The sequence below is a fragment of the Aulonocara sp. 'chitande type north' Nkhata Bay genome, linkage group LG18, assembly GCF_057382095.1.
Source record: "Aulonocara sp. 'chitande type north' Nkhata Bay isolate Kocher_YH1m ecotype deep benthic linkage group LG18, A_spYH_male_GT1.1, whole genome shotgun sequence".
Classification (NCBI taxonomy): Eukaryota; Metazoa; Chordata; class Actinopteri; order Cichliformes; family Cichlidae; genus Aulonocara; species Aulonocara sp. 'chitande type north' Nkhata Bay.
The window spans coordinates 38,883,968-38,897,080 of record NC_141361.1 but is presented as its reverse complement, the minus strand read 5'-3'; the positions used below and the strand labels follow the sequence as shown (position 1 = coordinate 38,897,080).

The window sequence follows — 13,113 nt, the reverse complement described above, 5'->3', positions numbered from 1 at the left end:
ATTGCCTACATTATTTCATCTGCAAAGACCAGCTGTCTCCTCGTAATTTTGATATGAACTGGGACAGAAATATGTCCATTTCATATAGTTTCTATTAGGAGTATTTCACCTGGACTTTCTTTTATCACTAAAGGGTGCCAAGTTCAGGATAAAGCAGAGAAATATGTTGAGTCAAGTATTATCATGTTACCACTGGGGCCCATGACAGGAACGTCTATCAGTCCTTAAATGCTGGATCAACAACACCTTGCAGCTTCTGACCACAGCATGACTGCTATCAGAAGGAGAGGAAACAGACAGGGATTACACACATGCAGCTCCTGCCATGATTGATTTTAGTTAATATGCAACTGCAGGCTCAGCACAGAGTTAACAATAAAGTGCATTCATCAGTGTTTCCAAAGTAACATTCATTTAAAATATCAGCAATGTAGATGTATGCCTGAATATCTTAGAGCCTCAGCACAACGTTTAAGCACCTGTGGTGGTGCATACACAGTTTTGTACACACATTATTCACTATTACAGTCAGTGCTGATATGCATAAAAAGTGTTTTTATAATTCAAAGGAAGCAACACAGAAGCTGCCATGTAAGAAGAAGTAAGGAAATGTACATGACATGAGAAGGTATGTCACCTTTTGTTTGTTGAGATCGTTAACAGAAACATTAACAGGCAGGAACGGAGGCTGCAGCCTGATTGCTCATCAGTTTGTGACCTGTTGAAGTTCGGGGTCTGGCTGCTGGGCATGGGGTCAGCATTACTCAGCTTTCACTCTGGCTTCTTGGCTAGCTTAGCATTAGCATGCTGTCCGTTCAATGAGCCGCAGCGGCATTAGTAGCATAATCCAGCTGTTATGTAAAAAGTAGCGTTCACGCCAGCGTCCTCTCAGTCCGGATCATGTTAGTCTAAGGAGCTTAGAAAGAAAAGTCGTGAGTTATTATCAGCAGATGTTTTGGGTGAACCTTCAACTTCCATTTCAAAACCTTTCAGCAAACACAATTTCTGATCATAATAGACATTTGTAATATCTGCAAAAACTTGTGGTGTTTTCAAGAGGAAACATGTGAAGCCAACTGTGAACTTGACCTTGTGAATGAAACGTTTGTTTTTTTTGCTCTACCCTAGAGACCATGCATATCCGCAGATGCACTTTGCATTACCAGTTTCTTGTCTACTGCAGTCTGTCAACATGCTGCTCTCACACATATAACAAGACTACAGTTTCATTTTCTACAGAACACATTTGAAATGTTTGTGTGCATTATTATTTTTAAATAAATGGTGCTTTTAAAGGTGCTCTGATCTACAGGGTGAGCCATTTATATGGATACACCGTAATAACATGGGAATGGTTGGTGATATTAAAGTCCTGTTTGTGGCACATTAGTATATGTGAGGGGGCAAACTCCTCAAGATGGGTGGTGACCATGGTGGCCATTTACAAGTCGGCCATCTTGGATACAACTTTTGTTTTTTCAATAGGAAGAGGGCCATGTGACACATCAAACTTATTGGTAATGTCACAAGAAAAACGATGGTGTGCTTGGTTTCAACGTCACTTGAAACAGTTGATGAAGAACAGCTCCACTTTGACTTATTTTTTAACTCTTGTGGACAGTATGATCAAATTGTGAGTTTTTATAGTCCCACTCTGAATGAATTAAAGTGTCCACAGCAGGCTCCGAAACGAAAATGTTCAGACCTAATATCTGATTCTTCTCTAGGCCTTGACTCACATGTCAAATCTTTGTCTCGTTCCTGTTTCTTTCATTTGAGGAACTTTTCTAAACTGACATATGGTCTACTTAGCTGAACTGGAAAAATTTTCCTATGCATGTGTGTCATCACATTTAGATTATTGCAATGCCCTGTCAACCAGCTTGGACGAATCATCACTTTCTTGCCTTCAAGCTATACAAAATGCAACAGCCAGACTACTAACATGGTCTAGCTAACGAGCTCACATTACTCCTATTTTATATTCTTTACATTGGCTCCCAATAGAATTTAGAATTTGTTTAAAAATTCTTGTTTTAACAAATGCCCAGGCCCCATATTATTTATCCCAGCTTCTTACATAATACACTGCTGCTCATTGTCTCTGCTCACAGACTGTTGTTGCAGTTTGAGACTACAACAACTGGTCAAGATCACTAGGATTTGAAGTAATCTGAGACTTTTAATAGATGTGTCATGAATCGCTGTGCGGCAGGCAGGAGTTGGACCCAAAGTGCAGGACTCACAGACTCAGGGAGGTGAACTCAAAACTCAGCTTTATTTGCTGGCAGGGAAAAAACATACAAACTAATCTAAACTGGGAACTTGGAAAACTCACAGAGCGACACACAGGGAGATCCACACAGCAAGAGGGACGACGCGACACTGACTCAGAGAAACACAGGGTTTAAATACACTGGGAAGTAACGAGGGGAATGAGACACAGAAGGAGGGCACAGCTGGGAGAAATCAGGACTGACGAGACAAGCAAAGCAGGACGCATTCACACGAGACACGGACCATCAAAGTAAAACAGGAAGTATCACACAGAGACGCGAACTTGACACAGTGGAGACAGCAACTAAGAAATACAGAGACATAAACCATAAGGCAGAGGTCTAAGAACCAAAATACACAGGGAAATACTCAGCTGGGAACACAAGAGACTAGACTAGAGAGAGTAACAAAAAACCAACCATGAGAACATAATGCACAATGCAGAGTGACAGAAAACAAGAAACTCAAACATGCAAAGACACACAATTACACAGAACAGAGGGGACACAGAGAGACATGAAGGGCAAGGGATCAAAACTAGAAGCCATAGAATAAATCACACACAAGTACAATAATACAAAAATCACAAAGAACTAAAAACGCTGGGTCAGGAGACCCAGGACCGTGACAGTACCCCCCCCTCAAGGGCTGGCTCCAGACAGCCCAAACACAGAAAAACAAAACCAAACAGAAAACAACCCAGGGCGGGCGGCGGGGGCCCAGGACGGAGGGCTCGGAACAGAAAACAAAAGAAGAGCACAGCAAACACCGGAGCCCAAGAAAACAACCCAAACACAGAGCAGTTCAGGGGGCCGACCATGCGGAAGGCAACGGCGGAGACGTGGAACCAGTTCAGGAGGCCGGCCGTGCGCAAGGCAACGGCGGCGACGAAGGAGACAACGGAGCAGTTCAGGGGGCCGACCGCGCGGAAGGCAGCGGCGGCCCTCCAGTCTCAGGCGTGCAGGCCATGGCCTGGTGGGCACAGGACCAGACGAGGCAGGACCAGACGGTGGCGATGCGGGGGCCGGACCAGGCGAAGCACAGGCTGAGGCCGGACCAGACGAGGACGAAGACTCGGAGGCCGGACCAGACGAGGACGAAGACTCGGAGGCCGGACCAGGCGGGGTTGCAGAGGCTGAAGGCTGAACGGGCTCCTCGGGCCCCTCCAGCGGAGACAGGTGGCTGAACGGGCTCCTCGGGCCCTCCAGCGGAGACAGGTGGCTGAACGGGCCCCTCGGGCCCTCCAGCGGAGACGAGGTGGTGCTGGCCAGGCTCACTGGAACCCCCAGCGGACGAGGTAGATGGCGGCGTGGGAGCCGCGGAGTCCTGGATGAGCTCATCCGAGCTTCCAGCAGGAGCTGATGTAGAGCCAGAGAGGTTTGGGACCCCTGGCTGAATGTTAAGCCGAACAGAAGACCGTATTGCTATCGGGGACTGGGCCAATGGTTCAGGTGCGAGCTGAGCTACTGGAGATGCGGATGAGAGTGGGAGCTGAGCTACTGATGGTGGTGAAGTAGATAACTGCACGGGAGACTGAACTGAGGGCGTCTGCACTGGCACAGGGGACTGAACTGATGTCTGTTGTAACGGAGGTGGTGAGAGTGGAGTAGGCAGTGGAGATGATGACTTCACAGGAGAATGAACCAGAGGTGAGTGCACAGGAGACTGAGCTAGAGGTGGTAGTGATAGTTGAGGGGAAAGTGGAGCTGGTGATTGAGTGGATGACTGTGCTAAGGGATGCTGCACTGGGGACACTGGAGACTGCGCTGGGGACACTGGAGACTGCACTAGAGACTGCAGTGACTGTTGTAGTGGAGGTGTAACGGGTGGAGGAGTGGCTGAAGTGGCTGCGGGTCGGGCAGCTAGTGGCTCAGCTACAGAGTGTATTAACGGCAGGGCTATGGGTTGAATGTCTGACTGAGTAGCAGCCTGAATGGCTGGGTGTAGTGATGGTGGTGGTGGAGGCGGCGACTGGGCTTTAGGCCGGGCGGCTAACTGAGCTGAGGGCTGGGGAACACACAGTTCATTTTTAACCGAACCCTCAGGACCCTTCATTTCAGTTTGTAGCTCACAACCATCTGAGTCTAAAACAGTCTTTGGATCCTTGGAGTTATTGAGCACAGAGACACCAATCTTCCTAGTTTCATGGATAGGCTCGAAAGGAACAGGAGTGACACAGTTTGAATGGCTCAATGGTCCAGAATAATTGTCCTTAAAATAAGCAGTTCTTTCATTTCCGGTGCCGCTTACACAACAAGCCGGCCCGGAATTAACAGTTTTTATTTCTGCAGGAGCCAAAAGAGTAGCTCCACCACTCACCCTAGCCGACTGTACAGGAAGAAATCCAGGCCCTCGCTGGGGCTGTGAATGCTGGCGGGGTGTCTGCCGCTTCCCTGTTGAAGAGGGAGAAGGGCTGGCTGAAGGTGATGTGGGAAAACTCGGCTGCAGTTGCTCCTGCTGCGGTGTGGAAATGTTGGGTGCACTGGGGGGAACAATGATAATCCCCAGCATTTTATAAAATGCCTGTGCTGGCGTGAGCTGGTTGCTCGCAGGCTCATAGTATTTCTCGCGGTGCCGCCTCGGGTGCTTTCCTCGGGTCCGGGTCGCAGGCGTCAACAGTGGAGAGGAAACAGAAAAGTGAGTAGACGGGTTAGTGGCAAACGAAGACGACCGGCTACACGGAGGACCCCCAAGAACCAACCGGGTCCCATCAAAAGCCAAGCGGCGCCTCCTCATTGAGTCCGCTGGATCCTTTTTGTGGTCGCGTCGTTCTGTCATGAATCGCTGTGCGGCAGGCAGGAGTTGGACCCAAAGTGCAGGACTCAGACTCAGGGAGGTGAACTCAAAACTCAGCTTTATTTGCTGGCAGGGAAAAAACATACAAACTAATCTAAACTGGGAACTTGGAAAACTCACAGAGCGACACACAGGGAGATCCACACAGCAAGAGGGACGACGCGACACTGACTCAGAGAAACACAGGGTTTAAATACACTGGGAAGTAACGAGGGGAATGAGACACAGAAGGAGGGCACAGCTGGGAGAAATCAGGACTGACGAGACAAGCAAAGCAGGACGCATTCACACGAGACACGGACCATCAAAGTAAAACAGGAAGTATCACACAGAGACGCGAACTTGACACAGTGGAGACAGCAACTAAGAAATACAGAGACATAAACCACAAGGCAGAGGTCTAAGAACCAAAATACACAGGGAAATACTCAGCTGGGAACACAAGAGACTAGACTAGAGAGAGTAACAAAAAACCAACCATGAGAACATAATGCACAATGCAGAGTGACAGAAAACAAGAAACTCAAACATGCAAAGACACACAATTACACAGAACAGAGGGGACACAGAGAGACATGAAGGGCAAGGGATCAAAACTAGAAGCCATAGAATAAATCACACACAAGTACAATAATACAAAAATCACAAAGAACTAAAAACGCTGGGTCAGGAGACCCAGGACCGTGACAAGATGTACTTATGGTATCAATTTCAAAGACCTAGGTGACTTTCTTCTTGCCCGGTGATCAATCACTGGGCAAGGTCAGAATGATCACCTTATCGTTCTTCACTCAAAATGCGCTCAATGCCGAGTTCACATTTATCATTTTACAGGCAGTATTATATGAAATTGTGATAGATTGTGAACCCACTAAGCAATGTCACTGATGTTTCTCACAAGAGTAATATGGAGCAGTAAATCTTTGATATTGGAGGTCCATGGGTAATTGTCACTTCCTTATAACAAACTTTATGCTTGAAATAATCAGATATAATTGAATCAGTTTTATTCATTTATTTATTTTTTAAATAAAATCTGAAGTAAGAATAACTGAAAATCAATTGAAATGAATGCACAAATTTAAATGTAAGATTTGAGAAGTCCAGTAACCTTTATAATTTAACTAAATATTTATGTTGAAACAACAAGTTATATTTTATAGTGCACAAGTAAGCCCATAGTCTGAGAGCGGCGTGCTCATTAGGGTAACATTATGAGATCTTTAAGACAAGATGGGGCCTGAATATTCAGGACCTTGCATGCAAGGAGAAGGATTTTAAGTTGTTGAACACAAACACCTTCATGGTATTGTTGCATACTCTCATTAGTCAGGTTTCTCTGATTTTGGAGCACATCTGGTTTGTGTCAGGGGAAATGCCTTTAAAACAGTTTGACACAATTGTAACATCTAGATCAGGATCTGTTCTTTTAAATTATTACTTACATGAATTTTAACAGTCCATGGATCAGTATGGATATACTACAGTAATTCTCTTTCTCTTTCTTTTATTAATGGCGATGCCTGAGTCACTGCTTTCCACTTGAATTTCACTACAGTGCTGTAGATGCTTCACTATAGAGTCAGCAGCTAGTGTATAGTGGAGGCTCTGCCGCTGTAGCAGTTGGTGTGCCATTAGCATTTCTCTCCATGAACAGCCTCCACTTGAAGATCTTGTCCTAGTTCCATGACTAATCCACAGCTATTCATAGCACAGATGCTGTGTAGGCAAAGACATCCAGGATATTGTAGGAGACTGGTCAGTTACCATTGAAAGGCTGTTGAATCCTACGTCGCATCAGTTGAAGTGTGAAGAAAGTGCTTAGGCACAGAAAAAAAGAACACTTGTATGAATGTGTGAGTGATTCATAAAAAAAATAAAATTAAAATTAAAAATTAAAAAAAAAATGCTGTGAGTGCTCAGATGAGTGCGAATGTCAGTGTGTTCTCAGTTTTTGTTTCATGCTTGAACGTCCTGTCCCCCACACCCACACCACCACTTTTGTCCAAGGGAGGGCAGGCAGTCCAATTTTTCTGCTTATGTTTGGTGCTCTGCACACTTCTTCATTACAGAAAAGAAATAACTTGATCAGAAATGCCCCCTTATGGTGTTTCATGGGCTAAGCAGTGGGTTTGTAACTGAATGGGCAGATGATGCTGTTCTATTGTCATTGACAAACACCTACACATGCACTGCCTCTTTAAGCACATCGGGGACAGAGAAGGTCTGTCACTTCATCTTTCCTTTACTTCAACTTCTCTTTTTTGGCCTCTCAAACTGAGACATTCACTCTGATAAGCTTCTCTCAGCCACACCAAATACTTAGCAACAGAAAAACGCCCACTAACACTCCTGACCGTGGCTAATGTGACACTCAAAGCTGCTATTCATTCACTCACTAAGAAACACATACACACACCCACGATCACACTTCCGTGGATGCACAAGTATATACAAATGGAGTCACACACAGTTAAGACCCCAGTGGCAGCCAAAGCCTTTTAAACACATGCTTTCAGTATAATTGAAAAAGGAAGAGGAAGATTATGGGAATCCATCCCATACCCTGACTCTTTACTGGGACATTACTCATTGATGAGTGGATGTTTGATTAGTCGATAGCATGTTGAGACAGTTCTTAGCTCTGTGTATTCACTCCAATTCTATGAATAATAACCTTACTCTCACATAAAGCTTTCATGCAAGTCCCGAAAGCATGATGTGACTATGTATGCATTGATACGTCATGTTCATTGGGTCATTACTGCCAACTTCCCTTTATATCATTTTTTTTAACATTGTTCTTGAAGTAACTCTTTTTTTCTTTTCATACTTTTGCTGTGTAAAAACCACAGGAAAAGAATCTTGTTACAGTCTTTGTACAGTGGCCATCCATAATATTCTCATTCTGCTAACAGTGCTACAGTTCATAAATGGTAAATGGTTCTTTTCTACTATAATCCCAGGGGGCCTGTCATCCAAGTATTAACTAGGCCCAGCCCTGCTTAGTGTCTGAGATCAGACGAGATCATGCTCAGGGTGGTATCAAAACAAATCTAGAACTATAGTTATTCAAAGATTAGTAACACTGCATTATAGAAAGATAATTAAGAGCAGACAAAAATTGTACTGTGCAGTAAAAGCAGTTTGTTCTAGTATATAAAGCAAATAAAAGTACAACAAGCTCTGAGGAGCTCTGGTCCTGAGTCAGCATTCATTACTCCATCTAATAATGCAAATCATTTTATAAACCCGAATCAAAGTGCAGACATAAGTGTACACATTAGTTTTTGACTCCCTCACTGAACTAACACAGCCTCGACATGTTTGTGCTCTCTGTTCATATTGCCTTCATATTAAATACTTTCGGCTTTTTAAAGAACTTATTTTAACATTGCACTCAACAACAAACAAATCCTCCCTAACAGAAAAAGTACCTTGAAGGGCCAAATTACATTACATTTCTTCACGTCCGTATACGGGCCTGAAGTAGGGGAAGAAATCGTTTGTATATATTTATCTGTTTCACAGTGAAATCACTGGATTATCTAGAATACTCCACCTTTGTCCTTGAGTATTCGTCTTTTAACAGTCAAAATCAAAACTATTGATTTGTCATACAATCACATTCACTCTACCACAAGCGACTTCTCAGAACACAGCTGTCAGCTACACACCTGTGAAGCACATATAAACACATAAACCATTACCAAAGGTGCCCATCTGCTAGATCCAGCTGCAAGAAGTTTCTCAGAGACTCCGTTCTCCACGATACCAGACTCATGAGTCACAAGCAAACTGTAATATAATGGGTGCCTTCACTCGTCAGTATGCAAAATAATAATAATCCTCTGCGCCTGTGTGACAGTGCACCAGCTACGCTGGTGGATAGCTTCAGTCCTAATGGTCATTACAGCCCCATCGATGTGACTGCTGGCATATTGAAAGCTGGGTAAATCGGCTGTTCCGGGGTTGACCTCTGCTGCCCTGACCTTCATCTGCTCTTCTGACCACAAGCTTTAAATCAGCCACCACAACCCATTCACAATACTGGCTGAAGGTTCAGAAGAATAGGCAGCAAGCCCATTGGTAATACAGGCCCATGGGGCATCAGAAAGGACAGCACTAGCCAGGTCAACCTTGGCTCTTTGTAGAAGCTGTAGCTAAAAGCACAGCAAGCATTAAAACACAAATGCTGCTATTCTATGGGTGGAGGCTAAGAAAGGCAGAAAACACAATAGATTTAAAGAACATACAGGGTAACGCCTCCTTAATCAGGAAGTAGACTGAACATGTTGTGAATGACATCTTTACATGGTCAGATGTGATGTATTCACTTAAGTTAAATACTCAGGGATCATTAGGCTTTATTCAAAATCATGTTTGCACTGTTTGACTTTTGAATGACTAAATACTTAAAGGTTATGATAAATAAATTTACACTTCAATGGAAGGCATGCCATTTGGAGGGTTTTTCCCCACAAAGGTTTTGAAAATTCTCTTATGAGGTGCAGGCCAATATCAGTGTTGACAGACACGGACAAAGCTGTGTCCTGCCTATTTGTCAATCCGCTGCACATAGGCACATTTCTACAAATGGACTTGTTAGATGTTTCCACTCCAGTGGGTTGTCTGAAAAAGTTTATTTCTGCAGTGTGCTACAAGCTATGCTGAAAGTGACATGGGATTGGACCTTAGGATCAACATCACCACATTTATTCTCTACAGTGACGCTCACTGTATATTTCCATGTTGCTTCAGATTCTCTTCAAACAAACAAACAAATCGGTCATTGTAATCAGTGCAGTAGCTGCAGCAAAGTAAGCCAAAATAGTAGTGTTGGTATTCACCAAAACAAATACTTCATTAAAAATCTCATCCTTTAGTTTGTAATTGCCTTAAAAAGTAAACGGGAGCTTTTGTTTTTTTATGTCTGCTTTTAGCGGTGCGTGCATCAAATGCTTCCATCTCGTTAGAAACTGCTGCCATCAGCTCAATAAGATCATTTGGAAGAATTTTAACATGATTTATTCGAGATAGAGAAATTTATTTATTTGGCAATTAGACCTCGATGACCCATTGTGGCAGAACACAATGGCATTATTGATAGGATTTAGGTTTGGCCCCTCCAGAAGTGTAGACAGTGGTGTGGGTGAAGATGAAGACCGAGACTTAGATTGAGCTTGGACTGAGGTGTCTGTCTGTGGGAGTCTGAAAGGGAGAATGATGAAGAGCACAGATTTAAACAAGAGGGGGGTGGGGAGGTGATTGGACTAGACAGTATTGAGATTGACAGCGTGGACACCCAGACCCCCGGTGGTCGTATCCTAATGTAGCCGCCTCATATTGGATAGAGAATGGACTATGTGGAATGAAGCTGTCACATGCCACACTGAAGGATAGTGTTGGGTAAGCTTAATCATGACCAATAATTAATAAACGGGCAAACGGGTCGGTGGATGATGCAGTGAACATGGGGCTGCATTACATCCTGCAACACCTCGACCACCCGGGAACTTATACCAGGGTCCTGTTTGTGGACTTCAGCTTTTAACACCATCGTGCCTGAACTTCTCTCCTCCAAACTCTCCCAGGTCAGTGTGTCACCAGCTACCTGCCAGTGGATCACCAGCTTCCTGACAGACAGGAAGCAGCAAGTGAGGCTGGGGGAGATCACCTCTGAAACCCGGTCCCTCAGTATTGGTGCCCCTCAAGGATGTGTCCTCTCACCACTACTGTTCTCCCTCTACACTAACGACTGCACCTCCAAGAACTCGCCTTTTAAACTCCTAAAGTTTGCAGATGACACCACTGTCATTGGCCTCATTCAGGATGGTGATGAGTCTGCATACCGGCAGGAAGTTGAGCGGCTGGTACTCTGGTGCAGTCAGCACAATCTGGAGCTGAACATGCTTAAGACTGTAGAGATGACAGTGGACTTCAGGAGACATCCCTCAACACTGCTCCCCCTCACCATATCAGACAGCCTGGTATTAACTGTGGAGATCTTCAAGTTCCTGGGTACCACCATCTCCCAGGACCTGAAGTGGGAGACCAACATCTCCTCCATCCTCAAAAAGACCCAGCAGAGGATGTACTTCCTGAGACAACTGTGGAAGTACAGTCTTCCACAGGAGCTGCTGATCCAGTTCTAACCTGCAGTCATTGAGTCTGTCCTGTGCTCCTCCATCACAGTCTGGTGTGGTGCAGCCACTAAACAGGACAGGAGCAGACTGCAGCGGACTGTACGGGCAGCAGAAAGGATCATCAGCGCTCCCCTGCCCTCCATCCAGGACCTGTACCTCCCAAAAACCATCACAGACCCCTCACACCCTGGACACAGACTTTTTGACCTGCTGCCCTCTGGCAGACAGTATAGAAGGCTGCAGACCAGGACCACCCGACATAGGAACAGTTTCTTTCCCCTCGCCAGCTCCCTCCTAAACGGTTGAACTATCACACTGCTCCCACTGCCAGACTGCAACTGCACCTTATGTACATTCTGTAGTATTCATTCACTTATGTCATCATGTATTTTATGTGTATAAGATTTAGATTATTTCAGTTGGTTTATACGTGTGCATGTGTACGTGTATATATATATATATATATACATTACACACACACACACACATATCAGAATCAGAATCAGAATACTTTATTGATCCCTGGGGGAAATTATTTTTTGTTACAGTGCTCCATTTTAAACCAACATTAAGACAAGACAGACAATACGCTAACTAAGAATAGTACAATATATACATATATATACATACATACATACATAAGTCACTCATAAATAAATAGTTGGAAAAGAAACATGTGTAGCTGTAGCAGCAAACAGTGTGTTAAGTGGATGCGTTGTACAGGGAGATGGCCACAGGCAGGAATGATTTCCTGTGTCGTTCAGTGGTGCTTTTCGGTAATCTCAGTCTCTCACTGAACGTGCTCCTGTGACTGACCAACATGTCATGGAGTGGGTGGGAGGTGTTATCCAACATTGTCTTTATCTTGGACAGCATCCGCCTCTCCGACACCACCTTGAGGGAGTCCAGCTCCATCCCCACAACATTGCTGGCCTTACGGATCAGTTTATTAAGTCTGTTGGCATCTGCGACCCTCAGCCTGCTCCCCCAGCATGCAACAGCATAGAGGATCGCACTGGCCACCACAGACTCATAGAAAATCCTCAGCATTTTCTGGCAGATGTTGAAGGACCTCAGTCGCCTCAAAAAATAGAGACGACTCTGGCCCTTCCTGTAAAGTGCTGTGGTGTTTTTAGCCCAGTCCAGATATATATATATGTAGGGAGAGAGAGAGAGAGAGAGAGAGAGAGAGATAGAGAGATAGACGTGTGTGTGTGTGTGTGTGTGTGTGTGTGTGTGTGTGTGTGTGTGTGTGTGTGTGTGTGTGTGCATTGTGTTTGTTTACATATTGTTGTGATTTACATTGCTGTGCTTGAGAGTCACCATCTACCGGAACTAAATTCCTTGTATGTGTTTGCGCACATACATGGCCAAGAAATGCGATTCTGATTCTGATTCTGATAGACATTCAAATCTCCAGCAGTGGCTGTACTGTACCACACGCATGTCCACACTTCTATGCAAACAGGTTTCTTCCACTTTCTTTTCACTGCAGGACATTTTGATATAAACAGATTTGCCAGGTGCAGGTTCCATTAAGCCCTACTCATCTCATCCAGCTTTTCACTCAGCCAATGAATATTCATACTACCGGCACCACACTGATTCACTTAAGCTTTCATTTGTCTTCTTGGCCACACAGAAAAATGCATTCACACTGACTGCATGCAGCCACACAAAACATGTATGCATTGAGATTATTTCTTCTGCCTGGATTTCTCTGCAGTCATTCAGAAAGAGAAACACTGGAATCATGTTCTCTTTTTGTGGACACTTTCTACTCTGGTCCCAGTGCAAGGTTCTCCAACCACAACATTAAACAGTTCCTTATTTCCTGTATACTGGTGTGAAATATTCCAAAGTTGTTGTATTTTATTTCTAAAGGAATGTTCAT

At 44.5% G+C, this 13,113-nt stretch overlaps 1 protein-coding gene across 1 annotated transcript; it reads right to left on the bottom strand.

The window, feature by feature from the left end:
* Positions 1 to 217: 217 nt before the first annotated feature.
* LOC147309155 (uncharacterized) lies at positions 218 to 5,161 on the bottom strand. The gene is made up of 2 exons (XM_086271519.1): positions 3,382 to 5,161; positions 218 to 274 (listed from the first exon to the last, which is right to left on the bottom strand). The coding sequence occupies exons 1-2, from the start codon at positions 5,155 to 5,157 to the stop codon at positions 218 to 220; spliced, it is 1,833 nt and encodes a 610-aa protein (XP_086127645.1). The 5' UTR covers positions 5,158 to 5,161.
* Positions 5,162 to 13,113: the final 7,952 nt, after the last annotated feature.